At 42.0% G+C, this 26,775-nt stretch overlaps 2 protein-coding genes and 1 non-coding gene across 8 annotated transcripts in view; 2 read left to right on the top strand and 1 right to left on the bottom strand.

The window, feature by feature from the left end:
- Positions 1 to 5,935, top strand: part of pcnt (pericentrin) — a 37,557-nt gene extending 31,622 nt beyond the window's left edge. For all 3 annotated transcript variants that reach the window (XM_072683622.1, XM_072683624.1, XM_072683621.1), the window contains 10 exons: positions 135 to 623; positions 836 to 1,033; positions 1,207 to 1,377; positions 1,480 to 1,638; positions 2,024 to 2,188; positions 2,387 to 2,613; positions 2,974 to 3,050; positions 3,138 to 3,279; positions 3,583 to 3,713; positions 5,482 to 5,935. In XM_072683622.1, coding sequence (XP_072539723.1) covers positions 135 to 623; positions 836 to 1,033; positions 1,207 to 1,377; positions 1,480 to 1,638; positions 2,024 to 2,188; positions 2,387 to 2,613; positions 2,974 to 3,050; positions 3,138 to 3,279; positions 3,583 to 3,713; positions 5,482 to 5,525 — 1,803 coding nt within the window. In that variant the 3' untranslated portion in view covers positions 5,526 to 5,935. The remainder of the gene's footprint in view (positions 1 to 134; positions 624 to 835; positions 1,034 to 1,206; positions 1,378 to 1,479; positions 1,639 to 2,023; positions 2,189 to 2,386; positions 2,614 to 2,973; positions 3,051 to 3,137; positions 3,280 to 3,582; positions 3,714 to 5,481) is intronic.
- A 1,381-nt stretch (positions 5,936 to 7,316) lies between these two features.
- Positions 7,317 to 7,389, top strand: trnak-uuu (transfer RNA lysine (anticodon UUU)). The gene has a single exon. It is a non-coding gene; the product is annotated as a tRNA-Lys (tRNA).
- A 1,709-nt stretch (positions 7,390 to 9,098) lies between these two features.
- On the bottom strand, positions 9,099 to 21,493 carry atg9a (ATG9 autophagy related 9 homolog A (S. cerevisiae)). 4 transcript variants are annotated; one of them, XM_072683617.1, is made up of 16 exons: positions 21,363 to 21,493; positions 20,946 to 21,086; positions 19,888 to 20,008; positions 19,549 to 19,592; positions 19,040 to 19,104; positions 18,697 to 18,846; positions 18,436 to 18,577; positions 17,256 to 18,004; positions 17,012 to 17,165; positions 15,167 to 15,346; positions 14,780 to 15,028; positions 13,391 to 13,629; positions 13,030 to 13,147; positions 12,550 to 12,754; positions 12,067 to 12,209; positions 9,099 to 11,406 (listed from the first exon to the last, which is right to left on the bottom strand). In XM_072683617.1, the coding sequence occupies exons 3-16, from the start codon at positions 19,988 to 19,990 to the stop codon at positions 11,398 to 11,400; spliced, it is 2,550 nt and encodes an 849-aa protein (XP_072539718.1). In that variant the 5' UTR covers positions 19,991 to 20,008; positions 20,946 to 21,086; positions 21,363 to 21,493; the 3' UTR covers positions 9,099 to 11,397. The 4 variants fall into 4 exon arrangements, with proteins under 4 accessions (XP_072539718.1, XP_072539719.1, XP_072539720.1 ...); XM_072683618.1 differs by having other exon boundaries at positions 20,946 to 21,083; XM_072683619.1 differs by lacking the exons at positions 20,946 to 21,086; positions 21,363 to 21,493 and adding an exon at positions 20,110 to 20,932.
- Between the last annotated feature and the right edge of the window lie 5,282 nt (positions 21,494 to 26,775).

Genomic DNA, 26,775 nt, shown 5'->3' with positions numbered 1-26,775 from the left:
TGGGAAGCCAAATAGGAGCCAATCGCAATACTTGCATGTAAAATATACAGTGCAGTAGCCACATTTTACTACTTTCATCCATTAGATTTTTACTGCAACTAATATGTAATATTTTGCTTAATTGTCTTTTGTAGTCTCTGCGTGCCACGCTGAGTGATCATGCTTCCCGCCTGAGCCAGTTAAGCGCAGAGCTGGAGCAGGAGCGCACGGCCGTCAGTAATCTGCGCTCAGAGCTGCAAATTGAGCAGTCCCGCTGCGAAGCCCTTCTTGCCCAGGAGCGAGAACGCACCCAGCTAGCCCTCTCTCAACTGGACGAAGAACGCTCACGCACAGCCCAATTGTCAGACTCGATTTCCCGTCAAACGAAGGAGCATGCTTGCCGTCTGGAGGAGGAGGCCCGTTCCCAGGAGGCGGCTAGCGCTCATGACAGGAAGTTCATTCAGGACCTGCGGGTGCAGCTAGATCAGGAGAGACAACAGGCTGAGGAGTTTGCTGCAATGGTGGAGCGGCTGCAGGCTCAGGTCCTGCAGAGCAAGCGCAGGCAGGAGGAGCAGAGGGAGCAGGAAATGCAGAGGGAGCAGGAGGAGGTGGCAACGCTGCGTGCAGCTCTGGAAGGTCTGCAGGTAGGGGTGAGCTATGTGGAAAAGCGACACAATGTAGGTTTGCGAACAAGGTGATTTCATGCACCAAAAATCACTCCTCAACTAAAAATGCTAATTACATTTTTGAATGTAATGAGAAACAGGAATATCCGTCATAACATCTTTACATCAAGCATGTGCACACCAGCCTATGATGGCCTCATGCGTCACTTTTACAACACCCCTCACTGCAGGCCCAACGGACGGAGGTCGGTCGCAGTCTGGAGGCAGAGAGACTGAGAGCCTCGCAGCTCCAGACAGAGCTTGACTCTATGAAGGAGAAGCTGAGGGCTGTGAAAGAGAGGGAGGAGTATCGGGAGAAGCAGAGAAAGCATGAGAAACAGGAGCAGGAGGACAAAGAGCGTCGACAGGAGCGCACCAAAGAGAAACTGGTATGAGGAGCTTCCTTTTCCTCTGCGACATGCCTAAAATCACTTGAGTGTCTGTTGTGATTAACGTAAGATTGTCGCTATGCTGCAGAGTTGATAATATTCTCTATAAAATTTCATTACGTTAATTACTCTACTGAATGAAGTCAGAGGTGTGCTTGATCACCTGTGTGTAGCTGGAGTTGGAGGTACTGCGCGAGCAGGATCAGCAGCGTCTACGCCAGCTGCAGCAGACTCTGGCTGACCTGGAGCAGCAGGAGAAGCGGCTTACTGCGGAACACCTGCACAGAGACTCTCACATCACAGAGAACACGTCACTGAGCCACACATGTGTCAGTCACACACAGGTAATAGGCTACAATGAGGTGGCTTCTTTTTCCTCTTTAGCTCATGTATAACTTCTGTTAGTCACCTTTAAAACGGGATACTTGGCTTTGTGTGCGTTACAGACTTCTCCCTCGTCTTCTACTTCTCTGGTGGAACGCTTGATGACGGAGAACTCTGAACTAGCGCAGCGTCTGGCATCTCTGAGTGAGGAAAAGATTTCTCTTAAACACACACTGTCTTGCCTGGAGAGAGACCTACACAACCTTAAACGAAGTGAACAGGTATGTGTCTTGTGTGTAAGTGGTATGTGTGTTTGGCAATTTGCAGGGTCCCTTAAAAACATAATGGATTGCAGTTTGAGTGAATGCCAATAAACAGCACTTGGTAGCCTTGGGCTGTTTAAGTGCAAATCACTTGCACGGATCAGGGGCCTGGCTCAAAAATGGTGCATTTGCCATAGCTTGAGAAGCACTTTTCTTTATGGCTGTTGGGGTCTTATTTGTAAAGTTACCCACCCGTGATTACATCATGACGACCAGTGGCCGTTCCTTTACAAATTGGAAAGGAGGTGGGGCTAAAACGCTACTAGTGTAGCTCAAAGTTTTGCATGGTATATAATTGTGCTGTTTGATGGCATATAATAGACTGTCTGGTTTTACATTCCAGGAGAAATTTACTGTACAGGTGGAGCAGTCACTGTTGGCAGAGAAGCAGTCCTGGCAGAAGGAGAGAGCTGTGCTGCAGACTGCTCTACACAAGGCCGAGATGGACCTCTCAAAAGCCACGACAGGCAATGAGAACAGACCCTTCGGTGACCTTCCCAACAACAAGGTGCCTTTGCATGATCTGCTCGGTCAAGTCTTGTATTAATTGAGGTTGAATTGATTACTGAGTTGATGACTGATAAGGATGGGTGTCACTGGAATTGAGGGTGTTTTGGATCCTTTACTCTCCAGCACTCTTAATGTGATCTGTACTTTGACCATGGATGTGTAAAGCTCTTCTCTGCACTCTTTCTGTCTACTGCAGGTACAGAGACTCTATGAGAAGTACCTTAGGGCAGAAAGCTACAGGAAGTCACTAGTGTATCAGAAGCGCTACCTGCTGCTGCTCCTTGGAGGTTTCCAGGACTGTGAACAGGCCACGCTTGCACTGATAGCCCGCATGGGGGCCCAGCCGTCCCTCGGCCAAACACAGACCTCCAGGCCACTCAGTCGTTTCAGGAGCACAGTGAGGGTGCTCATCGCCATCTCTAGGTAGGGGGTGCTTGTGGCATGTTTCCATGCTGTCTCAGGATTTATCCAAAAGCTGTGTTTGAAATATAACATTTTGGTGTGTCTTAATATTTATACTTTTTACATAGTAATACTTTTTGTACTTCTGCAGTCTAAGCTAAATGGGTTCAATATAGTACTGGGGAAAAGGTCCTTTGACTCCTAATGATGGTGAAACTCCTTTTGATGCTATATAGAAGTGTAAAATAACAATTTACTAAAGGCATCCCACTTAGATAATAACCCAGTAACCAGGCAAAGTATTCAAAGGGTTTTTTAAAGTTGTCATGGTTCCATATAAAACTACTGCTTCTAATCCTGCATCTTTAACTTCCCCTTCAGATTAAAATTCCTCACTAGGAAATGGCAGAGAGCAACAAGGAAAGGCTCCATAGGAAGTACCACGGTGAACAGTGCAGGTTAGAACTGCATTCATTTCAACTTTGCTGGGTCCAACTGAACTTTTAAGAAACACTGGTTTGTAATCTCCCATCTTTGTCTCCTAGCTGTGAGGGCAGATGTTCTGAAGCCACAGCAGACTGGAGCTGCATTCAACTCTCCACCCACCCGAGACCACATTCTCACCCAGCGGGGCATGGGATCATCTTTGGTGCCCCCTGTTAAATCTCCCTTCAGGCTACATAACAGGTAACAGCTCCATGGGGCAGTTTCTTGGACATGAGTTAAGCTTTAGACTATGCTGCAGTGCCAGTAGTGTAGTCTTGACTTGGATCATGTGTATCCAGGTCTGTTCAGGCTAGTCTGCACTAGTCATTTAGGTTGAACTGCTTAAAATTTGCTGCTGCCCTGGAAACCAAAGCCCCTCCTGCCTTCTAATTTTAGCATATCAGGCAGTTCAGGATCACGTTCCTCTGTAGTTGAATTGTACGATGATGTACTGAGCTGCTAGTGTTTTTGTGTAGCTCATATGTTGATTCATGTGGTTCTCAGGGGATACCCCAGCAGCCTACTGGCCCCATCCGAGCGCACCCTCACCCCTTCCCAGGACCAGGAGCGCTCCCTTGCTGAGTACATTCAGCACTTGGAAAATGTTCAGCAGCGCCTAGGAGCCATTCAGCCAGGTAAAGGCAGAAAGATGCAGGGCATTGACGCTAAAAAAAAGCTGCCTAGTCGTATTTGCTGCATTTTTCTATAAAAAAAAATTAGACATGATCACAGTTGGGCATTTCCACTGTGCTGTGAAATAATGGAGTGATTCACAACTAAGCACTTTTTTTTTTTCTTTTTGCCAATTTACCAAAGCAAGATACTTTATTTCTAAGTAGTACATTTTTACAAGCACCTACCATTTGTGAACCGCATGAGTGCAAATGTTCAAGAGTCACAAACACTTCTGTATCGGTCACTGGCCACACTGTGAAGGGGGAGGTAGAACGCACTGTAAGACGCGGTCACATCCAGGTTCTCTAAATTTTACACCTGAAAAGGATTTATTAGTGCTTTATCAAGTCAAGATATCCTTGCAGGATAAAGTGACTTTATGGAGCATTCGTTTTAAAATCTGTGATGCTCCAGTGACCTGTAATAGAATTTCAAGCATTGACATTCCTGGCTTGGAGCGCTGCTAACTGAACCGTAACTTTGGGGAAGCGGTCAAGAAAATGCTCACGAGAACTGTGCTGAACTTTTTTTTTTTTCAATCCTGGAGTTACTCTACAGTCTCAGTCCACATAAAGAGTCATTTCAGTGACTTCTGTATCTCTGTCCAGAAGTGCAAGTGGAGTATCCTTGAGTGGAGGCTCAGTGTAAATGACTCATCATGACATTACGGGGAGCCCAGGAAGGAGCAAGAAATACAAATTCTCACACAACACTGCTTTAATTGTAATTAACTGAGGGCCTAGTTGTCACAAATTACTCCATTATAGGTCTGAGAGCAAGACAAGCTTTTAAACCTAAAAGTAGAACAAAGATGCATGTAGTCATTGACGCGAAACACTGAAAGCTGCCGGTTGGTGTGGTGCTTGGTGCATAAACAAATCATGAAATTAGTGTTAAACACTTGATAATTAAGTGATTATTTAAATAGCAGTATTTTTTAACAAACGCATTTTACTGAAATCTGTATAACTTTGGTTGTGCCCTGCTCTTTCCTTTACACTTTCAGTCTTTAAATGTTTTGGCACCCTGCAAATGTTTGCTTACACTGACCCCTAGTGGACACTTCACTGTAATTCATGTTGGAATCCCACTGGTGTTTTCACTGGCAGTTCATGCTGCACCGATTTCACTTGGGTAATGGGAGAGAGAACAAGACACTGGCCCCACATTAAAGTCTGTGTAATCACGCACCATGTTATATACTCTTATTCCTGTAGTGTAGAAAATGATTTGGAAAATCTCTTCAAAAACCCTAAATGAAATCTTTACATTGACTTCCATTGAAATGTATTGTTTAAGGTAGTGTTTGCGTGACCATAATGAATTGCTCATGTACTATAAATGTGACTGATTACACAAGACTGTTGGTTAGATCTGTGACAAATGGGAAGGGTTTTTAAAGATCCTGGATGGATGTTTGCGCTGACCTCATGTGCCTCCTGTCCTGCAGTCCCCCGTGAGGTGCGGAGGCAGAGTCTCCCTGATACAATGGGCTTTCGGCAGAAATGGTTGCTTGAGAATAGAACCTGGCCGTACTTGAGTTGTTTATCACCAGGTTACAGGTGGCCTTTAGGTAAGTGTAGGCTTGGCCGGCCAATTTCGTAAAGAGTGCCTTAAGAGCCCAGCAAGAGACAAATCTCCGCATCTTGTGCGGTCAGTCACATTTCCTACTTTGGTGTAAAACTTGTTCTCTATTTTAATGCCTCTTTCCTCTGTCTTGTCATTTAGGTTCCCCCACCATGCTGTCTTATACTCGAAAATCTGACCGGTGAACGACTGAATGACTGTCATGAATGAGCAGTGACTCCTTTTACCGTTGCCAGTGTCTACGTATGTTCAGTATACATGCCAGTTCATATACTTGACCTTTTATAATGTAAATTATTTTTATGTACTTTTTTTAATATCATTTCTTGTTTCAACTTCAAATTATCGACTACACTGACCACCTGAATGTGTTTAGTAATAGTCCTAGCTATTTTGTACATCATATCTTTCTCATGCCGGATGGTCTGTAAATAAGCCGTTGTAACATGTTAAAGCTTCAGTTTTTACGTTTGCACTGGAATCTGAAGAATCGGTCACTGTTAAACTGCACAAGGATGCCTGTTTTGTAACCTTTTTTTAACCTTTTTTTTATATATATATTTCTGTGACTCAATAAATATTTTAATATTTGAAATGGTTGGTTTTTCTATTATGATTTTGACAAATTAATTTGATTAGGAGAAATCTGATTTGTAGATGGAGGGAATGGGAAGCTCTGCAAGCTCTGCACCAATTTTCTAAGTAAATATACACCAAAATATAAAATCTGCCAAAAGTATTTGCTCGCCTGCCTTCGCCCTAAGTATGTGATGTCGGGCCACCCTTTGCAGCTAGAACAGCTTCCAGCCTTCTGAGAAGGCTTTCCACAAGATTTAGGAGTGTTTGTGGAAATCAATAACCCCCTGCTTCGATGATTTGGAGAGGTTAGTGAATACTTTTGGAAATATAGTGCATTTCTAAAGGTGCCATTGACTTGAAATTCTCACCAGGTGTCAAACACCCCAGTCAGTCCACACATGCACACATGCAGAGACCATATAATGTCCATACAGGAAGTTCTGTGCAGTAATGAGAAATGACACAGGGGGAAGTATTGAACACATAAGAGAGAGCCATTAGCTTGGCTAGCACTAAGTGGATAAACAGTTGCTGTATGCCAGCAATCCTAACCGAAAGCCACTGTAGAACTCTAACACTGTAGCTAACATGTGGTAAAACACTTCTCTGACTCTTATGAGCTTCAAGTTGGTCTAACTAGAAGGCCTAGAACTAGTTCGCCGCTGGTGGGATTCACTCCGGTTAACTGGTGCTTTGGCTGCTGCGACGTTTTGAGCAGCAGGGGGCGAACTGGCCACTTTCCTTCCTTCACATCTCTTCACAGCTCTCTGCTGTTAGCCGTTATTACATAGCTGACGGCTGATGACTTGCATGAATACATAGCTACTTGATATCTTTTTATATCGTACGTTTATTGTGGTTTAACTACGAAATATTAAAATGCCTCTATCTAATATAGCTAGCTAGTTTAGGATGAACCCACAGCCCCCTGTGTTGACCTAATCCTAGCGCTGCAGCCAGCGTTAGCTATAGCTAGAGGCTCATAAACGGGACGAGTGCCCTTTACCGTTAAGCCGCTGTTTGACTATTAAATTAAGGCATATTTTTGTTTGTTAGCTAATTATCTGCCTCGATTTCGTGAGCGTCTGTATTTTTAAACGCTTTAACGTGGGTCCATGTTGGCTCTAGCTAACCCGATCTGAGCATCGAGGTAAAAACACTGCCTTTCCTTCGTGAAGTGAATGGAGGTGTTGGTCAGAGATCAGCCGTCATGAGTCTCTTCCTATACAGGAACTATAAACAGACATGCCTGCATATTTAATTACTGCAGGACTGTCACTCTCTTTACCAAACTATTAGCTAGCTATGCAGATTGCCTGTAAATGCAGCTCAACCAGCAAGTCCGACACTTCAGGTGTATTTTCTTTAAATCTGCGAAGATCAGGCTCGCTGTCAGAGCCCGGATAGCTCAGTCGGTAGAGCATCAGACTTTTAATCTGAGGGTCCAGGGTTCAAGTCCCTGTTCGGGCGATCGCTTTTTACTCTCATGAACGTGGCTAATCTAGTAACTGTGTGTTTTATTGTATATATACATATTTATATATATATATTTTTTAATATAAAAAAGAAAAACAAATGTTACTAAGGCTCTTTGGCTTCTTTGTAGCATGGTCGTTTTCTATGTGCACAGTGCCACGAAACCCCAACACCTTCAGTGGTTCAGCCCGGACTGCTTTTTAAATGAGGCACAAATTATTTGCATGGAAATCATTTTGTGTATTTGCTAATTCAATGATAAAAATAAATAAATAAATAAATAAAAATAATCTTAAAAATAAAATGTCATACATATTTGATATTTACATATTTCACATATACACTACTCACAGTTAGTATGTTTGGCTTTCAGGTGAAATTTCAGTGTGAACCTAAAATGCACTCTAACCTTTACAGGTGAACGTAAAGGGCCCTTGAGCAAGGGGGGCCTTGACCCTCTCTGCTCCCCTGGCGCTGGAGTTGGCTGCTGTGTGTGTGTACTCACTGCCCCTAGTTCACTAGTGTGTGTGTGTTCACTGCCACAGATGGGTTAAATGCGGAGGACACATTTCACTGTACAGTGACAAATATGTGCACCTTTACCTTAATCTGACCTTCTAAAATTTTGAATGCATGTGTCCAGCTGTTCTCTAACAAGAATCTTAACAGCAAAATTAAAAACAGCTGTTTGATCCATCAATTGACCAATAAATGTCCGGGTTCAATTAGGATTGGTATTTAAACAGTCCTCCTCATCAGGCTGTTCACATTCTCTTAGGGAACGGCTGCTGGAGACTCGGGTACCTCAAATGATCGGCCTGCACTTTCTCCAGACCTGAGTCCCATAGTAAAACCAATGAGATCAGTATATAGTACAGAGGCTCGTAACTCTGTTACCCAGAACCTCAGTGACCTGAGGGCCACACTTTGAGTATAGTGGGATGCCGTGCCTCAGCAGACGACAGATCGACTTGTGAACAGCGCAGATGCAGAAGGGCACATGACAAGTTATTGAGGTTGGGGTATACTTTTACATTTTCCATAAATTTCACTCGAAAGCCAAATATCCCGAAGTTTTTGTGAGTAGTGTATATTTCAGTGTTTTCACAGATGTATAAATAGGATGTTTGTCTTTGGTTGGGGTGAAAAATGCTCAGATGCGATTTTCTGCGTTAAATCTGTGTTTATTGGCTGGTTTACGCCACTATGACGGCCCACAGTAGCGTAGCATAGCCTGGCTGAGCTTAAACAGTAACAAGAACATAGTTATATATATATATAACTAACAAGAATATAGTTATATAACATTGTAATCATTCCCGAGTCCCAACACATAGTGTGTTGCTGTTCTCTCTCTGTCCTGTCCTGTGTGGTTAGTTAGCTAAAGAGACTGTAGCCAATCGGCGAGGTTAGCTTTCAGACCCGCTCGCTCCCCTTCTCCCTTCTGCAGTCGCCCCCTACAGTTGGCTTGCAGCTTCTTTAGCTTTGTTTCAGTCGTTCTCCCAAAGCAGCCATTGCGTTTAGCCTGGAAAGGCTTTCGCTAGTGAGCTGTGTGTGTAAATGATGGGGTCATAAATAGTCGAGACCTTTAGGATTTTGGAATTGACCAAAACTAGGCGACTTTTCTGTTTGAGATTCATGGCATGTTAACTTCCATGCAGTAATGGCTGTAGCAGTAGTAGAAGTGTCACCACACAGAGCCGTTTTTAAATGCGCAAATTATTAAATACTTTAATGATGAATTTACATCTGTACAAAATTTAAATATACAACACAGTCTATAAAAAGGCCAAAAATAAACAAAAAAAAGATGCACATGTAGAGCTGATAAGTTAAATCAGGTCAGACGCCTTTTTACTACTCAACATCATTTAACGAACAATGGCAAAGAGGTTGAGCATCATGCATCAGGTGCAATCTTGGAGCTGTTCTACTGAAGCACACAGGGGCTTTTTTTTTAAGTGGTGTCTGATGATGTGAGGCAAAATTCTTAATTTACATATTTGTACATAAAATGACCATTTGGGTGATTCAACGAAAAAGACAAACATGTTCATTTTTGTAACACGTCACATCTTTCAGCTCATCTATAGCAAGTCAATAATAATAATAATAATAATAATAATAAGCCATGATATCACCACCATGATACTGCACACCCATCCTGCTTTTCCCTGCTGAATTCTTCTACTCACCTGCAGATCAAACTAGAAACAGAAGCCTGGAATTTCTGCAGACACTTAGGCACCGAACATTGTATGAAACATGTTTACAAAAAGCAAAATGATATAAACTCCAAAACATCCTTTGGATTCGAGATGAATGAAGTTAAAGTGCATTCTCATTTCAAATTTGTGCAAACCGTACAAAAGTAAAGAGCATGCATGTCAGGGTGCTTCTCCAGCGCCATGCTTCAATACGTATCAGTGGTTTCCCCTCAAAGCTGCACTTGCCTATGAAATATGTAGTGCAGAGGTGGACAATATGACAACGGTTTATCATATTGTGATTAAAGTTTAGCGTGAGAATATTGTGACTTAAAGAACACACCGACCAACTTTGTCTGGTCCTAATTAGTCCTGTTTAACTGGATGGAGCACATTTACAGCACATTTTAAATCAATATTAATTGACTATACTAAGTATAGGATAGTATTTCGATTAAATTTTTAATATATGGTTTTCATCATATCGCCCACCCCTAACGTGGTGTTTTCAAGCTCTCTGGCACAGAACTTAAGATAAGAACACAATGAAGTCAATCAGTAATGATCAGTAATCCAAATTGCTTCAGCGACCTCTGGCACAGCACTTACTATTCAAATAAAATAAAATTAGCCAATTTTGTAATCCAATATTCATCCAATTTTATAATTTTGTAAAGTATTCAGAGTGGTTGGATGTGAAACGGTTCATCTTAAGAAAAACCTACTGGGCTAGAATTGTTTTCTGCAGTGGTGACTGGAACCAGACTTGTAAAGAACCTAATGCCCCCTAATATAAAAAAAAATCATAAAAGAAAACCATTCTCTAAAATGGGTATAAATATGCATGTTCAGTTTTGAGATATTATTTTAGGTTATTTTTGACATTAATATTTGGTCTATAGCATTTTTTAAAATATATTCATACTGGAGATTTACTTACAGGCTATTTTATGGCAAACATTCTAAATTTCCAATATTTTACCATTATCAACATCAAAAATTGTCACCATCACAAAAACTTGTATCTAGCAGTTTTTACATTTTTAATTATCTTAATTCAGTCATTTATTTCTCCCATCATGAATGGACCATTAGAAATGTTTCAAAATCTTTTTACAGATTAAAGGTTCAGATGTTTGTTCCCTTTTCTTATAAAGCTGTCATTTTCAAGTTAAAAGGTTTTTGCATGACAGTGCAGATATAAAACTCTATGTATGCTCACAAGTCACTGTGCACAGTAAATAAAAAGGCTATACTTGCTTGGAAGGTTTTGCAAGCCCTGGTTCCTATAACCACCACTGTACAAAAAATCCAAGCGGTATGTTCCTCTACAGCACGTCATTTCAAGTCAACCACTCTGAATCTCTCTGTTTACATTACATTCATTATTTACGTTCTGTTTTTCCCTTCACCCATCTAAAAAAATCTCGTCTTAGAAAAAGAATGCAAAAGATGTATTAAACTGTGATCCAATTGATCCAGGATTCCTTATTTCTGCATCATATGTACCTCAAAAACATGGTGGAGTAAGTAATGCCTGTATATCTTTGCTCAATGATGGAAACGATGATGATGAGAATGACCTACTGTGGCACAGGAAATGGGGAAATGGTTGAGAACCCACTCCATTTGAAACTCTCTTCAAGTCATTTGCTTTTGTCAGCGCTGTTGATGCAGGGTAGCAAGCTGTTCTGAACGTCAGTGCTGTCAAGAGTGAATAAATATGTTTTTCTAACTCTTTGAAGTAGATTCCTGTTGTAAGTCCTCCAAAGGTGCACCGCTGAGAGTTCACTCACTATGTCACCTAAAACAAAAAAACGGATTAGGTCTTAAAGAGGAATTGTCCAGCTTAAAACTAGCATTCAAGGTTATTCAATAGGTTATGAAATATTCTATAGCGCCAAATTCTAGCCATATCGCTTTGACATCATCCATCAATGCTCTCGCACTACAATACCCAGCATGCACTGTACAACTACAGATCCTCCCTATGACAAAATAAACAATCTGCCCATTAAGAGACATCATCAGATGATGGTGTTTCTAGTCTTTAAACTGTAAAATCTCCCTCTGCAGACTGCTGGGACACCTCTGATGGAGGCAAGTAGGCATGTTTACAACAGCTATAGAAATAGCTACATTATTAATTTTGGCAAGACTGTTCCTTTAAATGCATTAAGTGCACAGTGTTCTATCTGATGAACTCGACAGTAATAAAATGTACTGCTACGAATAAAAATTAAGCATTCATATATTTTAGTGATGCATCTTTGCATTTGATGCTTATTTGATATCACTAAAGTGCACAATTGTTTTGTTTGAATGTTTCCATAGGTCTAAAGAAGGCCATTTCAGTAACTGGGAAACACATTTTTAGCTGCTTGTGTCCCAACACTGACAAAGACTTTATTACAAGACTTGGAAAAACCACGGCTGTTCCTTGTGCAAATGAGTGCAATCTTACCTTATGGACGTGTGGCGGTAGCTCATCTTCAGAGCCCTCTTCTGGTACAGGGTCATGGTGTCGGCCTGACTGGGATTCCTCGGACCAGCCACCCATTGGCATCCGAGCCGTTCGCTGAAACCGAGGGCCTCCACATAATGATTCTGTAAGAGAGACAATAATGACATCTGCCCTAACATCTGCAGAATGAATTCCAATGGAAACACCAAAGCATAAACACACTGTAAAATTTTCATGCATCATGAAACACATTTTGCCCAAAGGTGGTTTGAACAGCTGAGAGGTTTTAGTGCTGATTCGCACTGGCATTACAAAGAGGCAACAAAATATATGGGATATGATGTTATTCCCAGGAGACACGGTTATATTAAATACATATACTATCTAATGTCCAGACGCCATACTTCCACTTACTTTACACCCCTCACTGTGGTTTAGTTTGCTCTTGAAAAGTAAGCCAACACATTTGCAGGTTGTTGGTACCTGTAGTTCCCCCATAGCGGCGCTGGCTGCTGCCCTGGAGTGCTGCTCCCTCCTGGTTGGGAGTGTTGGCACAAGGGAATGTGCTGGAGCGGGGGAGGTTGCGGATTGCCTCCACATCGTCATGGACACTCTCACTGCTCTCGTCACTCTCCTGGCGGTGCCATGTGTGCCGCGACAGCTCCCCACGCGACTGCTGCTTATGCATCTGGACATGAGAACACGTTACATCAGTCAGAATCATAGGACTTACAAACCTTAATGAACTCTAATATACTGGGACAATTTCCCAGAAGAAGAGCAGGACTAAAATGATTTTCAAGAGTATCATCACTGTTACTGCAATTTAGTCCAAGGTCTTTACAGGACCCGTTAGCCAATCTCCCCCTTCTGCATGATCTGACAGGTTCTTCCGAGCTTGTGTATGTGTTTCTGCATGTGTGGTTGCAATCAAGTGACCAAGCAAACAGTCAAGTGCTTTACCTCATGCATGTAGAGGGCATGAATGCTCATCTCTGTTGATGCATACTCTGATAGGACCATGCTGGTCAGCTGACCTTCCCAGGCACTGCTGCCTGAGCTGACAGTGCGGGCATCCGTCCTAATTGAAAGAGATTAGAAAAAACAAATACAAACAGTGTTGTTATCAGGACTGTTAGGATCTGTTCTTAGGGTGGTGATTTGAATAGAATGGACAGGGAGGTACATTCAAAAAAAGGTCAACAGCAACTTTAAAACCACACCCTGGACATCTTTTTCTGTCTATGTAACTAAGAGAAAAAACTAAATCTACTTTTAATCTAGTAAAAACTCTGAGAGTCAAAGGCCAGGCAAATTCTCCTACCCTGAGCCTGCCATGGCTCGTCCTGCTGCCACAGCAGGGTGGTCAGGTCGGGGCAGCCTGGAGGAGGGGAAGCTGCCTCGCAGGTGCAGGCTGGTGCTGAGCGGAGAGAGCGAGCGCAGGGCAGATGCCCCCTCACTTACACCGATTGACAAATGATTGATTATAGAGCTCTCTCGACCCAGGTGCAGGGAGGCTAAAGATGGTGGTCCAGCCAGGAGGTTAGCAATGAGACTTCGAGGCTAGGATTAGAAACACAGGTTAGATTCACTAGTCTTCATGGAAAAGTGATGAAAGCATAAACCTATATTTTTCTTCTTCTGTTCTTCCTTTACAGGGTCTTTTTGATGATGTACAGGGTCTTTGTGATGTACTGTATGTTCTTTTCCTGTTCTCTGTTTTGTGCTTTGTTGTCTCAGGGTACTGAGCACACTAAGGCCAATTTCAAAGAGTTCTGACAGTATAGCAATAAAAAAATACTGAATTTTGAATCTTAACATAAACCTAGTTCTATAATTACAGGCTGTAGTCCACCTGTTTCTTTTCATACTCTGTTAGCCTCCTTTCACCCTGTTCTTCAATGATCAGGACCCCATAGAACTGACCATCACAGAGAAGGTATTATTTGGGTGGTTGGTTATTCTCAGCACTGCAGTGACACTGACTGACATGGTGGTGTTAGTGTGTGTTGCTCTGGTATGAGTAGATCAGACACAGCAGTGCTACTGGAGTTTTTAAACACTGTGTCCACTCCCTGTCCACTCTATAAGAATATAATTTCTTCTACCTAGTTGATCCACCTTGTAGATGTAAAGTCTGAGACAGAAGCTCTCTGATCTGTTGCTGCACAGTTTGTGTTGGTCACGCTCTAGTCTGACCATTACTGGTCAAGATGCTGCACACAGGACAATGTTGGCTGGTTATTTCTGGTTGGTGGACTGTTCTCAGTCCAGCAGTGATGCTGTTGTGTCTGATCCACTCGTACCAGCGCAACACACACTACTAACATGCCACCACCATGTGGTCCAGTGTCACCGCAGTGACCCACTACCACATAATAGCTGCTCCATGGTGGTCCAGTGGGATCCTGATCATTGAAGAACAGGGTGAAAGAAGGCTAACACAGTATGCAGAGACAGAGATAGATTACAGACTGTAATTATAGAACTACAGGTCTACCGGAGTGATCCTATATGGTAAGCAGAGCTGATATAATGGACAATGAGTATTAAAACAAGGATCTGGTGTTAATTGTGTGGCTGATCGATATGTGGGATAATACTACTACTACTTCATTTCTTCCTAAGTAAAACTTTATGGCTGTGCCTGTGGCTATGTCTTGGTCTCATAATGTCCACTACACGTACCGCAGTCGTTATAAACACCGCTTACCTCAGACTCTGACTGTAGAGAGTGGGTAGAAGCGAAACCATGATTTTCGGGTGCATTGGGTGCATTCCCTGGTTGCCCCCCTGTGGCCTCCCTGTGCACTTTCTCTTTCAGTTGGCTGATGAAATGGGTGCTCTCTCTTGGTGGTTGCCACTGCGGGTTGGTGATGGCAAAGTGCATAAGTGACAGCTCAGTCTTCCCGTCCTCAGCCTGCTGATATATAGAGGCCTCCGTTTTCCCTGCGGACATCCACTGGAAAGGACCAATTAGAATCAAGTCAAGACACATCAAAGATTTATCCAAATTTACACACGAAAAAAACATTTACAGGTTTAATGAACAGAGCAGTCTGGAAACAGCTGTTTAAAAGGTTTTACTGCACGTCCTCACCGCTGGATGGCCATGTTGGCGGACGTCCATCTGAGCAAAAGAACATGTGTCTCCCACACCCACAACCTCTACAGTGAAATTCCTGAAGAAATCAATTATCTCTAGAGATTTGCGGCGCAAGCAGAAAATGAGGATGAAGGGCGTGATGACAGGACTCAGAAGCTCCTCCAGAATGAACACCTGCCACACAGGAAGAAGAGGAAGAGGGATGAGCTCTTTACGTGAGAGAGGAGAAGGGCAGAGAGGTTGTGCATGAAGTTAAAAAATATCCCCATTTTTCCCTTCTTCACCAGAGCCCTTTACAGATTTGCAGATTACACTATATAAACAAATGTCTACTACTCGATTTTGGAGCATTGCAGTAAACTACATCCCCAAACTTTTGAAGCACCATCCATCATTCCGGAGAACGCAGTCAGTTCCACTGCTCCACAGCTCAATGCTGGGGAGCTTAATACCCCTCTAGCCCACGTCAGGCATTCGGCATGGTGCCATATTTAACTGTTTCAAAGTGTCCTTTTCTATTAGCAGTACTTCTCTACAGGGACTAGACAAGTTGTGTGTGTACATTTGCACATCTATGTCAGCAATGGGTGCAAGATAAACTAGCTGAATGCATTAATTTGAAGTGGTGTCCACAAACACCTAAACAAAGAAGCCTAAACAAATACTCAGGGTGGTACACTTTGATTCTTTGTGTGTGTGTGTGTGTGTATGTGTGTGTTGGGGGGGGGGGGGTGTCAATGTAAAGAGTTAGAGAACACAGGTATACATATGTCAAACTGGTTGAACAGAGGACACCTATCATTACCGTTATACTGTAATGATATCTAACTGTAATAATTTTCAGTAATAAATACAAAAAAGTTAACAAAAATAATTTAAAAAATTTTTTTTAAGGAAATTCTTTTCATTCGTTTTTAACAGACACTGAACAGATGGCTTTTATTGTTTTGTGGACCACTTTGATGAAATTTAAATGTCAGATTTAATAGTGTTGTGAATGTGCTGTTTTGATGTTGCTCTAACACACACAAACTGCTGTTCTCCCTCTATTTTAATTGTACTATTAAGCAGCACTTTTAAGACAGAAAAGGCACAGTAAAATACATTAAAGGCATGTATTACCCACCTAGTTTAGGCAGCTTGTCAGGGTACACGGCCACGCGTGCACACAGCTGACACAGCTGCCCTGTTTCATTTTCCAAGGACAGTGTAAAATTCTTATAATTTATGGTCATATATTATTATAAGTCATCTTGATACTCCTCAAATTTAGCTCACATGCTTTCAGGGATTTGCCCCTGGATTTGCACTAGATGAAAATGAAGAAAAAGTAAATGGGGGAAGGTTTTGTGAGAAGCTAGGGGACATAATTTCAAAATGGTACCTCATCCTCTATTTGTATGATAGTAATATAATGTGCATTATAACAGTAGTATGAACAGTCCATTGACATGATTTATAATGATTTATTATCCTCTTTCATTGTTATATGTTGTACTTTACAGCTATTTTACAGCTAAAATAATACTTTAGTTTACAGTAACTAACAAAGGCAGCTTGCTACTCTGGGCTTTCTTTCTATGTCTTGTTCAACACAGCACAAACAGGTTGTTAAAAAAGAAACTATCTTGTGGTGTGGCAAAAGGTTTCCATGATGCTTTCACTTTTAAACCAGTACCTTCATCGTGTGGCAGGCTCCACAACACATGATATACACTATATCACAATATTTTTGACAAAATGTAGTGGTACTGCCAGATTGTGGTACCCTTAATACAGTCATTTTATTGAAACTTTTCTGCATTACTTCAGTATACCCCAACTCCAACCCCAACTTACAGCTTTATATTGGAAGAGCTGGGCAAACTCGTCTCTGGTCTCATAACGATGGGCATTGCCTTGCCAGTGGTCCGGCATGTAATGGATGTGTGCTAGGATCACTTTGAGCAGCTGCTCCGGGCAAAACACCATATGCTTGTCAGGAATAAATGACCTGTAGCAGGACAAACACAGAGATGGGTATCTGAACCTCAAGCCAGTATACACAGTGCATCTAATCCAAAGTCAGATATGGGGTACACACCTGCAGATTGTAATGCACACCCCCAGGAGCGTGATGCTGCTGAGAACGTGCTCCACAGCCAGCACATCCTCATCATAGATCGTCAAAGCAATGAGCACAGCTAGTATGGAGCCAGCAAAGAACGCCACGTTCTTAGCCACCACAGTGAGAAGTGGCGACATGAAGCAGTTCATGTACTTGGAGGAGGCCTTGTAGCCCTTGCTGAGCCGTGACATCAGCTCATGGTCAAGCTCGTTGAAGTGGCGCAGGTAGCAACGGCCGTACAGAGACCAGCAGCGCGCACCCAGGCTGCCGGGCTCACGCTTGATAACCTCTGTGTAGCTGAAGAACGCATAGAGGATCTGCCAGATTAGAATGACTGGGCACAGAAGCAAGTTTGCAATACCGATCCATAGGATCCTCGAACTCAGGCGGTCTGCCAGCTCTAACCGGTTGCCTCCACGTTTGTATTCTGACTTCAGACTCCACTCATTCTCAAAGAGAGAGCCTGGACCCCAGAAAAAGATCAGCTCAAAGTTGTACTTCAGGCCACGGGTATAGAAGACAGAGTCCCCCAGAAATGGTAAGCGGAAACGGATGGGCAGCAGGGACTTATTCACCATGGCCACCATGTAGTTCTTAAAGCGCAGAATGCGGTGGTAAATGTCCAGCTCAGTCAGTTCCTTCTTATGTATGCAGATCTGATGCTCTTTCTGGATCTCGATGATTCGTGCCTGCACTTCCTGCCAGGTGAAATAAGGAAGATCTGCCTGCAAGTGAACAAAATTGCTTCAATAAAACCATAAAAATAAGGAATTCTGTATTTGTCTCTCCCCAAATTTTAGATGACCAATTACACAATCCTATCACATTGATGCTCCCGACCCTGATACATGCGCAACCAGCCACCACCTCTTTTTGAACTGCCACTGATGCAACATCCCTGGGCACCCACTGCATTTGGAAGAAAAAGACCGGGTACCCAGCTCTAATGCTTTGGCAGAGCATCACACTGAAAGTATGTGAAGAAAGATACCATCTACCCACCCAGAGGGAGACCAGGAATTCAAACCAGCAATCATAGTGGTAGCACCTAAGTCTGCTGTCACTAGGAGACATTCTGGTCTTTTATAGAAAAATCTGACATTAAGTGGAAACAAAACATGCCATAAAGTTATCCAACAGCATCCAGCAAACTCACCATTGACATTTTCAGAGCATTGATGTAAAACGAACGGATCTCCCAGTAGCAGCAGACATTGTAGATAAATTTTATTAGCCGATGGAGCCAGAAGACCCCTGAGATCACCAAGATGAAAATAACGAAGACATTATCACGGATCCTAAAAGGTCAAAGAACAAGAACGTGTATCTGATTAAAACGTTGACGATTATCCACCTTGATACTGTATGATTTCCAGCAATTCGGTTTTACTTACTTATTGATGCTAACTAGACTTACCGAGCACTACACACCTCCACTGGAAGAAAGGCATCAGGAAGGGTCACCTTTGAAGAGTCAGTGTGATTGACAAATTTGTTGGCAAAGAGGATATCGTAGTCCACACAGTTGGCCAGGAACACTGTGAATGCCACCACAAACACCAATTGTCTGAAATGAAATTAAAGAGGTATGTAGAATTTACAGAACAATTTCCCACACTTTCAAGTCATAAAGAGGATGTTTCTACCAAAGGATGTGGTTATGATGATGGCAACCTTCAGAATGTGCTTTTATGTTCAACTCTTAACTGACACTGCATACAAACGACATGCATGTGGTAAGATAAGCTGTTTATACTTACACAAGCTCAAAGAGTTCTCCCAAAAGCATGCAAGTGAATCCATTCTTCTGATGAAGATTATAGACGTAACAGAAGTTAAAGAAAACCTTGGTGGTCCGATGGTGAGAGCTGATTCTGACCCAGGGGGGGACAGATGACAAAATGTATTTATATTATGATAAATTATGTCACAGTATGTAGTTACATGCTGAAAACCAAACCGGCCCTTTGCACAGAAGGCTGATGTGAATCATTAAATATACATCAGTGTATTCATAGTTTTTGACAAAAGCACTACTTGTCCTTCTTTGTTTGGTCCAAAGTATCAAACTGAATATGTCATAAAAATGTACTGACATGTTATGGTATTTTTTCCCATATCACCCACCCCTATTAAAAAATAACAATAATGATCATAACACTTTACTTTACAAAAAAAGTCGCTTAAATGTTCTTTAAACAGTCACACAGGATCATACTTATAGGTGTTTACTCTGGCAATACTTTAATCCCAAGAGCAAAAAGGATATTCTCTGGAAGAAGAGATCCAAGTTTTCTATGTGGTGCCATGGAGCTTGAGAGGAAGGGGAAAAAGACTATTATTAGGACCACAGTACTAAAGTCTATCCATCTGCAACCTTGCATACAGTCGTGCAGGGTTGCAAAAGCTATAAAGAAGTACAGCTCACAACAGACGCGGCCTCATTAAAAGGGTTACTGACAGGTGAAGGTCTATTACAGAGGTATTCTCAACCCTCTGAGCCTTAGCTACAACAGATGTGTGATGTCAGAGTGTTTAATGTAATAACAAGTGATTACAAACGAATCTGAGATGTAAAAAAAAAAAAACATCTGGCTTGTTCTCTTACATTTGGACCCCTCAGGTACATGGACCAGAAGGTTTTCCTCTCCTGGAGGGGAGTCGCTGTAGGATGCCTCCAGGCGCTGGTACTCTGTGTCGAAGTGGGCCATGCTGCCGCTGTCTACTGCCTGGACCGTGAGAGAAGAAAGGAAGGCAAAGATAAGGTGCAAATAGTGGCTTCTTAATTCTGTATTCTGATTGCTCATGTTCAGCACATGTTGGTGTTTACCTTGCTCTAGGAAAAGACAGGGAAACACTGAAATGTGCTGGGCAGGATATTCCAGGACCACAACAGGGGTCCAATGTTTTAGGAAACAGTCAAGACTGAAAGAAGGTGCTTCGGAAACATGAGGCCATGGGTGTATGGATTTAGGTAACAGGATCCAAACAGGAAAAGTCAAATAGTGTTTGGCTAATGCTGCTATAAATGAAGGAACCTCACAAAACAAGGGCGAAGGCACATGTCTATTGCAAAAAAGTGAATTGTACAGATCTCTTAAAGCAATTCTGTGTTCCCCTGAAGTTCTGGGCCAGGTTTCCCAAAAGTGTCTCAATATTAAGATCCTCTTAACTGGTACAGAGTGTTCCTCTACCATTAAATATATATATATATATATATATATATATATATATATATATATATATATCCTGTATTTTGATGCTAAGATGCTTTTGGAAAATCCAGGACTGGGGACTATTCCACAAAGCAGGAATTCCCTATCTGAACTTCAGCCACAAAGTTCAGATAGGAATGTTTATCAGCTCTTCTCCAAAGGGATACTCCGAAGGCTTTGACTGTGGGCTGGCTAAACTGAGAAGTACTGCTTTGGGAAATACTGTGAAGTGGGAAGTACTGGGAATCAGTACTGTGAAGAACAGCCATGAGGAAAACAAGTCTGGGCATTTTTGGGAACTACCATTGCAAAACACTGGACTAAACCAACACAATGAAATGATTCATATGCATTCTGTCGAGTGCAATGGCAGTTCAATTACATTGAAATATATAAAGTAATCTGAGCTATCCTATAACAAACCGATTTGTATTTATTAAATAATACTTACCCTATAACGTGTCTACACACCCACAAGCTGCCCTCCCACATCTCGTTTCCGACATTGCTCAACGTACACCATCGAATAATCCGGACTGGCAGCCAGTCCAAGCTTTCTGAGAGGAGGCTAAACTCGGCCTGTGAGCTCCTTCTGAGGACAGAAAATGCGTGTTAACCTCTCTGCCTCGCACTAACTGTTATTTGCACACAGCCAGCACCATAAACGTGATTTTAAAAAGGTTCAAATAAGACTATAAACGAAGGAGTCTGCTTTCCAGCTAGCGAGGTCAGAGCGGCTCGGCGACTGTCAACAACCGCCTCGCGCTACAGTAAAAACAGGACAGGCCTGCCCACCGTACAGAGCCACAACAACATAAGCAGCACCGCTGAACGATGGCGGGCGGTGCCTGTTAGTTCACATTCCTACCTCCTTCAAAGAATCCAGGCTGGCAGCGGCTAACCGTGAGATTTTGCAGACTATTTAGTTTCCCTTTTCCCTCTCCACTCCTGTCACGTTAGTTTGGTTTCGGTTCTGACAGCGCTGTAACAATCTAGTTCACCCCGCGGAGGAGCCGTGGCCAATCGAATGCGCGCTCCTCGAGATGGACAGCGAGGAGAGCCAATTGCGTGCCGAGGGCGGGTCTACCTGCGACTGGCTGCAAACAACATGTCTATTTTAAGCAATGTTATGACCCTTCATAGGCGAGGGCTTTTTGTTTCGTATCTCTGTCGCTCAGTTTTCGTTTTAGCTTATAATGGCCAACCCTAACTAGAACTAGACCTTCGGTGAGGATCATAACTTTAAAATAAAAAATTGCAAAATCATGCTAATTTATGTTATGGCCCCCATAGCCCCCATAGTGGCACTAAGTTAGTGGTAATGAACGTGGACGTGTTTGAGCTGTTCTAGATTAAACATATAGCTGAAGATATATATAAGAAGATGCTTAGAAGATGTTCCATGATTTATTTCAGCAGACAAACCATGTTCCTGTACATATCCATTTGTGCAGGAAACTAAAATAGCTCTTTAACAGAATGAGTCAATGTTAACCTGCTTCATATATATTCTAGTCTTCCATGTCTAATAACTGACTGCTGGTTATGCTAATACTCCTGTTTGCAATCACTGACGTATCCAAGACTTCTATAAGGCCTTGAGTGATTTATTTGAATGGAATTTTGTTCCATCCAGGAGATCAAAACTTTCTTGGTTCCTCTGCTGATTCATAAGTATATTAGTGATTAATCTGATTCAGTAGGCCTTCTGTCCAGCTCCTGAAGTCCTAACCAGTGAGAGAGCTTGCTTGCCTCTATTTACCCAGATATCACATAGAGATTTATTTTCTACAATTCAAACTTGGTTCAAACCCAAATTTAAGAATAATAAAATAATAAGATCTGTATAGTTTAACTTTCATAATTATAGAATAAAGAAATCTAAAATGTATGCTATGGTCCTCATAGCATAGCAGAGTAATAGCACTTAAAAGATGTTCCATGGTTTATTTCAGTGACCAAAACATACATACAATAAAACATGAATATAAACTATACTCTTTTAGCCTGAGCAAACATATTTTACCCTGTGTGGAGCTGTTAAATAGTGCCTCTTCCAGCATTAACAATGTCCTACTAGTTTTCCATTTCTAACAACTGACTGCTGGTTTTGCTAATGCTCCTATTTGCAGTCAGGGACGTAGCTAGGACTTTTATAAGACCTTGAGTGAAACATAAGGCCAACAGCCTATGGATTAAGGACTGACTGCTGGTTATGCTTATGCTCCTATTTGCAGGCAGTGGCATATCTAGGAAGGCCTTGAGTGACCTTTTAATGAATTTTCGAGATCGAAAAGTGTTTGGTTCCTCAGAAAATTCCTCAGTCGCTTCACAGTTATGTTATTGGTTAATCTGAGTCAGTGGGCCTTCTGTCCAGCTCCTGGAGTCCTAACCAGCAGGTGAGCTTGTTTGGCTGTACTTCCCCAGATACTACATAGAGAGGGTACATATACTTTTTTTTACTTAGCTAACTGAAGAAACCAGGCAGAAACAAAACCTAACAAAACCTTATTACTATTGTAAATGATCCTTCACAGTTTGTTAAACTGCACTTTACAAAAAAGCACTGCCAATGGAATGGGATGAGCTAGAGTAGCTGCACGTGAGGTTAAAGTTACCTAACCCAATGCCAATTGCCGGCCCCCAGCACTGAGCTGTGGAGCAATGGAGCTGCGTTGGTGCTCCTTCTAATGCTTGGTGAGGTCAGAATGTTGGATGATCACCAACCCACCTAATCCCCATCTCCCCAACTCATCCCAAAAGTACTGGATGGAGAACCACCATCATTCCAGAGAGCACAGTTCAGTTCACTGTTCTACTGCTCAATGCATAAGGGCTTTATACTCCTCTAGTCCTCATCTGGCATTAGGCATGGTGCCAGTAGTTTTTTGCTCCAGAGAGTGCTAATCTACTGGCAACATAAATACATCATGTTCACAAACAATGTATTTTACTATGTTAAACTGTGATCCATTGCTTGTTGATATACTTTAACTGAGCCTAGAGTTGATATTACAGTTACTTGTCTCATCCCTGGTCTGGATAGGCTGCCCTCTTGTGGACAAATACTGTAAAAGAGATGGTGAGAGATCCAGATACCTCTTCTACTGCTTGTATTCTCTCAGACCTTACTTCTGCTTTCCTACCCTGGAACAAGGAGGAGACAAGAGAAGGAGAGGAGCAGGAGGAACAGAAAGAAAGAAATGTAATTGGAGAAAAAGGACAACTGATCCCCTTTTGGCTTCATGAGAGCTGATACTGAGTATTGATAAATTCTAAGGCCAATCAGTCGAGAAAATCATGCATGCTTTCTGGACCTGCCCGCCAGTGCTGGGTTTTTGGTGTCAGGTTTATGATTGTATTGGGAAGATACAAGATCCGCAATTTGCTTTTACTCCCCAGCTATACAATTTTAACTGACCCTCCCAACCTAGATGGTGTCAAAGGTTGTTTCCCAGTTGGTTCATACTAATATAAAAGGAGGTTTCTGGTGCAAAGCTGGAAGGTAAACAGGACTTTAACTGTATGAGAGTTTTGTCCTATGAAACACTGACTTACAGACTAATTAACAAACCAGGGTTACTTTTAGAATAGAACTTAGGATGGAAGTGAAAAAGTGAAAAAGTTAGCAAATGATGAAAGCCATTAAAACCATTGTCTTTTTAAATATATTTTAACATATGGACATTTGATCATCACTTGAACAATACTGAGTGATGGAGATAATATAACTAAACAAATAAAACTGAAGAAATGTCTTTAAAAAATCTTTGTAAAATCTAATTAATAAAAGTACCATTTTTCTGTGGGGAAATAGTTAGGACACCCTCACATTTATTACTCACATTTATATTAGATCTAGAATTAGGTCTAGAATTAGGATCAGGTGCAGAACATCAGCTGTAGATGATTAGAGCATCATTAGAGAGGATTTTAGAGGAACCTGTCTTATTTAAAACCTCAAATTAGCTTGGTTTGCTCTGGTTTTGACACAGTGAGAGCTATTACCATGGTGAGATCCAACGATCTTACTGAGGCCTTTGTAGATGCAGATGGGTTTAAAAAGATCTCAGAACAATTAAAAATCAGCAGTTCCTCTGCCCACTCAGTCATTTACAAGAACGATTGCCAACATGACCTGGTCAGGCCGTCCTAGCAACTTTAGTCCAACAGCAGACCACAAAATGCTAAAGAGTCTCCAACAATCCTAAAATGTCATCACAGGACCTACAGGTAGCGCCTGACACAGCTAAAGTTTAAATACAGCATCTACCATCAGAAATAGATTTTTGATTTCCATTGGAGGTGTACAAGGAGAACACCTAGACCAAGACCAGGACATCTGGAACAGTGTGCTTTGGACAAATGAATTCAAAGCTGAATTATTTGGACACAGTAAAAGAGGGCATGACACAGCAAGAACCCATATCAGCTGTTAAGCATGGAGGTGGAAAGGTCATTATTTGGAGCTGCTTTTCTGCAGCAAGGCCTGGAGAGCTCTCCAACATAGAATTCTGTACTGTATCAGAGGGAGCTTGAGGACAATTGAAGACCATCTGTCTAAAAACTAAAGTGAAACATCACACTGCTGAAAGAATTCTGCATGGATGAGTGGGGAAAAACCTTCTCTCAGTTAGAGACTGGTAGATCATTTTAGCAATTGTCTAAGTTATTTCAGACAAGAGGGGGAATACCAGCTATTGGGGCATAGGATGTCCTAACATTTTCCTTACAGGAAAACTGCATTTCTAATAGTTACATTAATTTTAAATGATTTTTAAAGACATTCCTTCAGCTGTATGTGTGTAGTTATATGACCCTAATTAATATTGTTTAAACGAAGGTTTTAATGGGGTGTCCTAACTTTTTCCCATGATTGTAGCTTGAGGCAAGTGTGTGATGATTAAACATGCAGTTTTAAATAAAGCTAAGCAGTATACATAAGCTTTCATTACTTGTTAGCAACAGTAGCCTCTTAACTCCACCTCAGATACTTAACAAATGGCAAATACCAAACATGTCTTGGCTGATAGACTACATTGACTAAATTGTGAAAATGTGAATTTGGGCAGGACCATCCCCTTAATCCCTGATTGCTCGAGGCCTGTCTGGCACTGTTGTCTCCCCTATCTGGGCCCAGTGCCCTCATGAAGGAGCAGGTTCATTCGGCAGCCCTGCTGTGATTAGAGAAAGGTATGAAAGTCTCATTTTTTATGAGGGAAAAGAAGCACGCTGTCTAGGACCGCTAGTTGAAAACAGTCTTCAATTGCATATTCATGTTCTAAAGGAACTGCTGTGGCAATGCCTTTTATGTTGCATTTCACTCTACTTGCCCCTCTGGGCTTCTTTAACATTATGCACTCAGCAAGACCCATAGAGTTGTTTTTTTTCCAGACACAGATTAAGACTAATACTATGTTTTGAACACTCTATTAAGGATTAGTCCCCATTGTAAATGCATGTTCATTTAATAAACATTGTTGTACATTTGACCGATATTTCAAGCCAATATTTAATGGGTGGTAGATTTCCTGGACCACAGTTGAGGACCCCTGTCATATAAGGGAAAGGAAACCATATATGTGTCAGAAACCGTATATGTAAGCAGGCCAATTCAACAACTTACCACCCTAAGATGAACATATGTGATGATTTGGCATGTGGTTTGCACAATGCAAATAACATTAAAACCGTGTGCCTAAGATTGTGTAGGACCCCCTTGTGCCGGCAAAACAGATCGGACCGTTTGAGGCATGGTTGTTCTTCCCTGGAGCACCTTTGGTAGGTACTGACCACTGCATACTATGAACACCCAACAGGGCCTGCCATTTTGAAGATGCTCTGACCCCGTCGTCTAGCCTGTCAGATCCTCATGCTTGCTCGTTTTTCCTGCTTCCCACACATCACCTTCAAGAACTGCCTGTTCACTTGCTGCTTAATATATCATCCCCTTGACAGGTGCCATTGTATCCAGATAATCCATGTTGTTCGCATCACTTGTCAGTGGTGATAATGTTTTGGCTGATCTGTGTAAGTGTCTATTAGTTGTTAGTTGGCTATTTTAACCTTGCAGCTCCAGTTCAGAACTGAGGAAGCAAACTTGTGGACACCAGACATGTCTTGACTGACTGATCGAACTTAAGGCAGGAGGACAGTTTTCACTCTGGTTGTTAACTATGGCTTATGAAACTGTAAAATGACTAATGCTATTTAGGCATAGCCTCTTTCCCTTTTACAAAAGATGTGTGCTTTTACAGGCTGTTCCAATCATCTCAGACAAA

The sequence above is a fragment of the Salminus brasiliensis genome, chromosome 7 (genome assembly GCF_030463535.1).
Source record: "Salminus brasiliensis chromosome 7, fSalBra1.hap2, whole genome shotgun sequence".
NCBI classification, from domain to species: Eukaryota; Metazoa; Chordata; class Actinopteri; order Characiformes; family Bryconidae; genus Salminus; species Salminus brasiliensis.
This window is presented reverse-complemented; position numbering and strand designations above follow the sequence as displayed.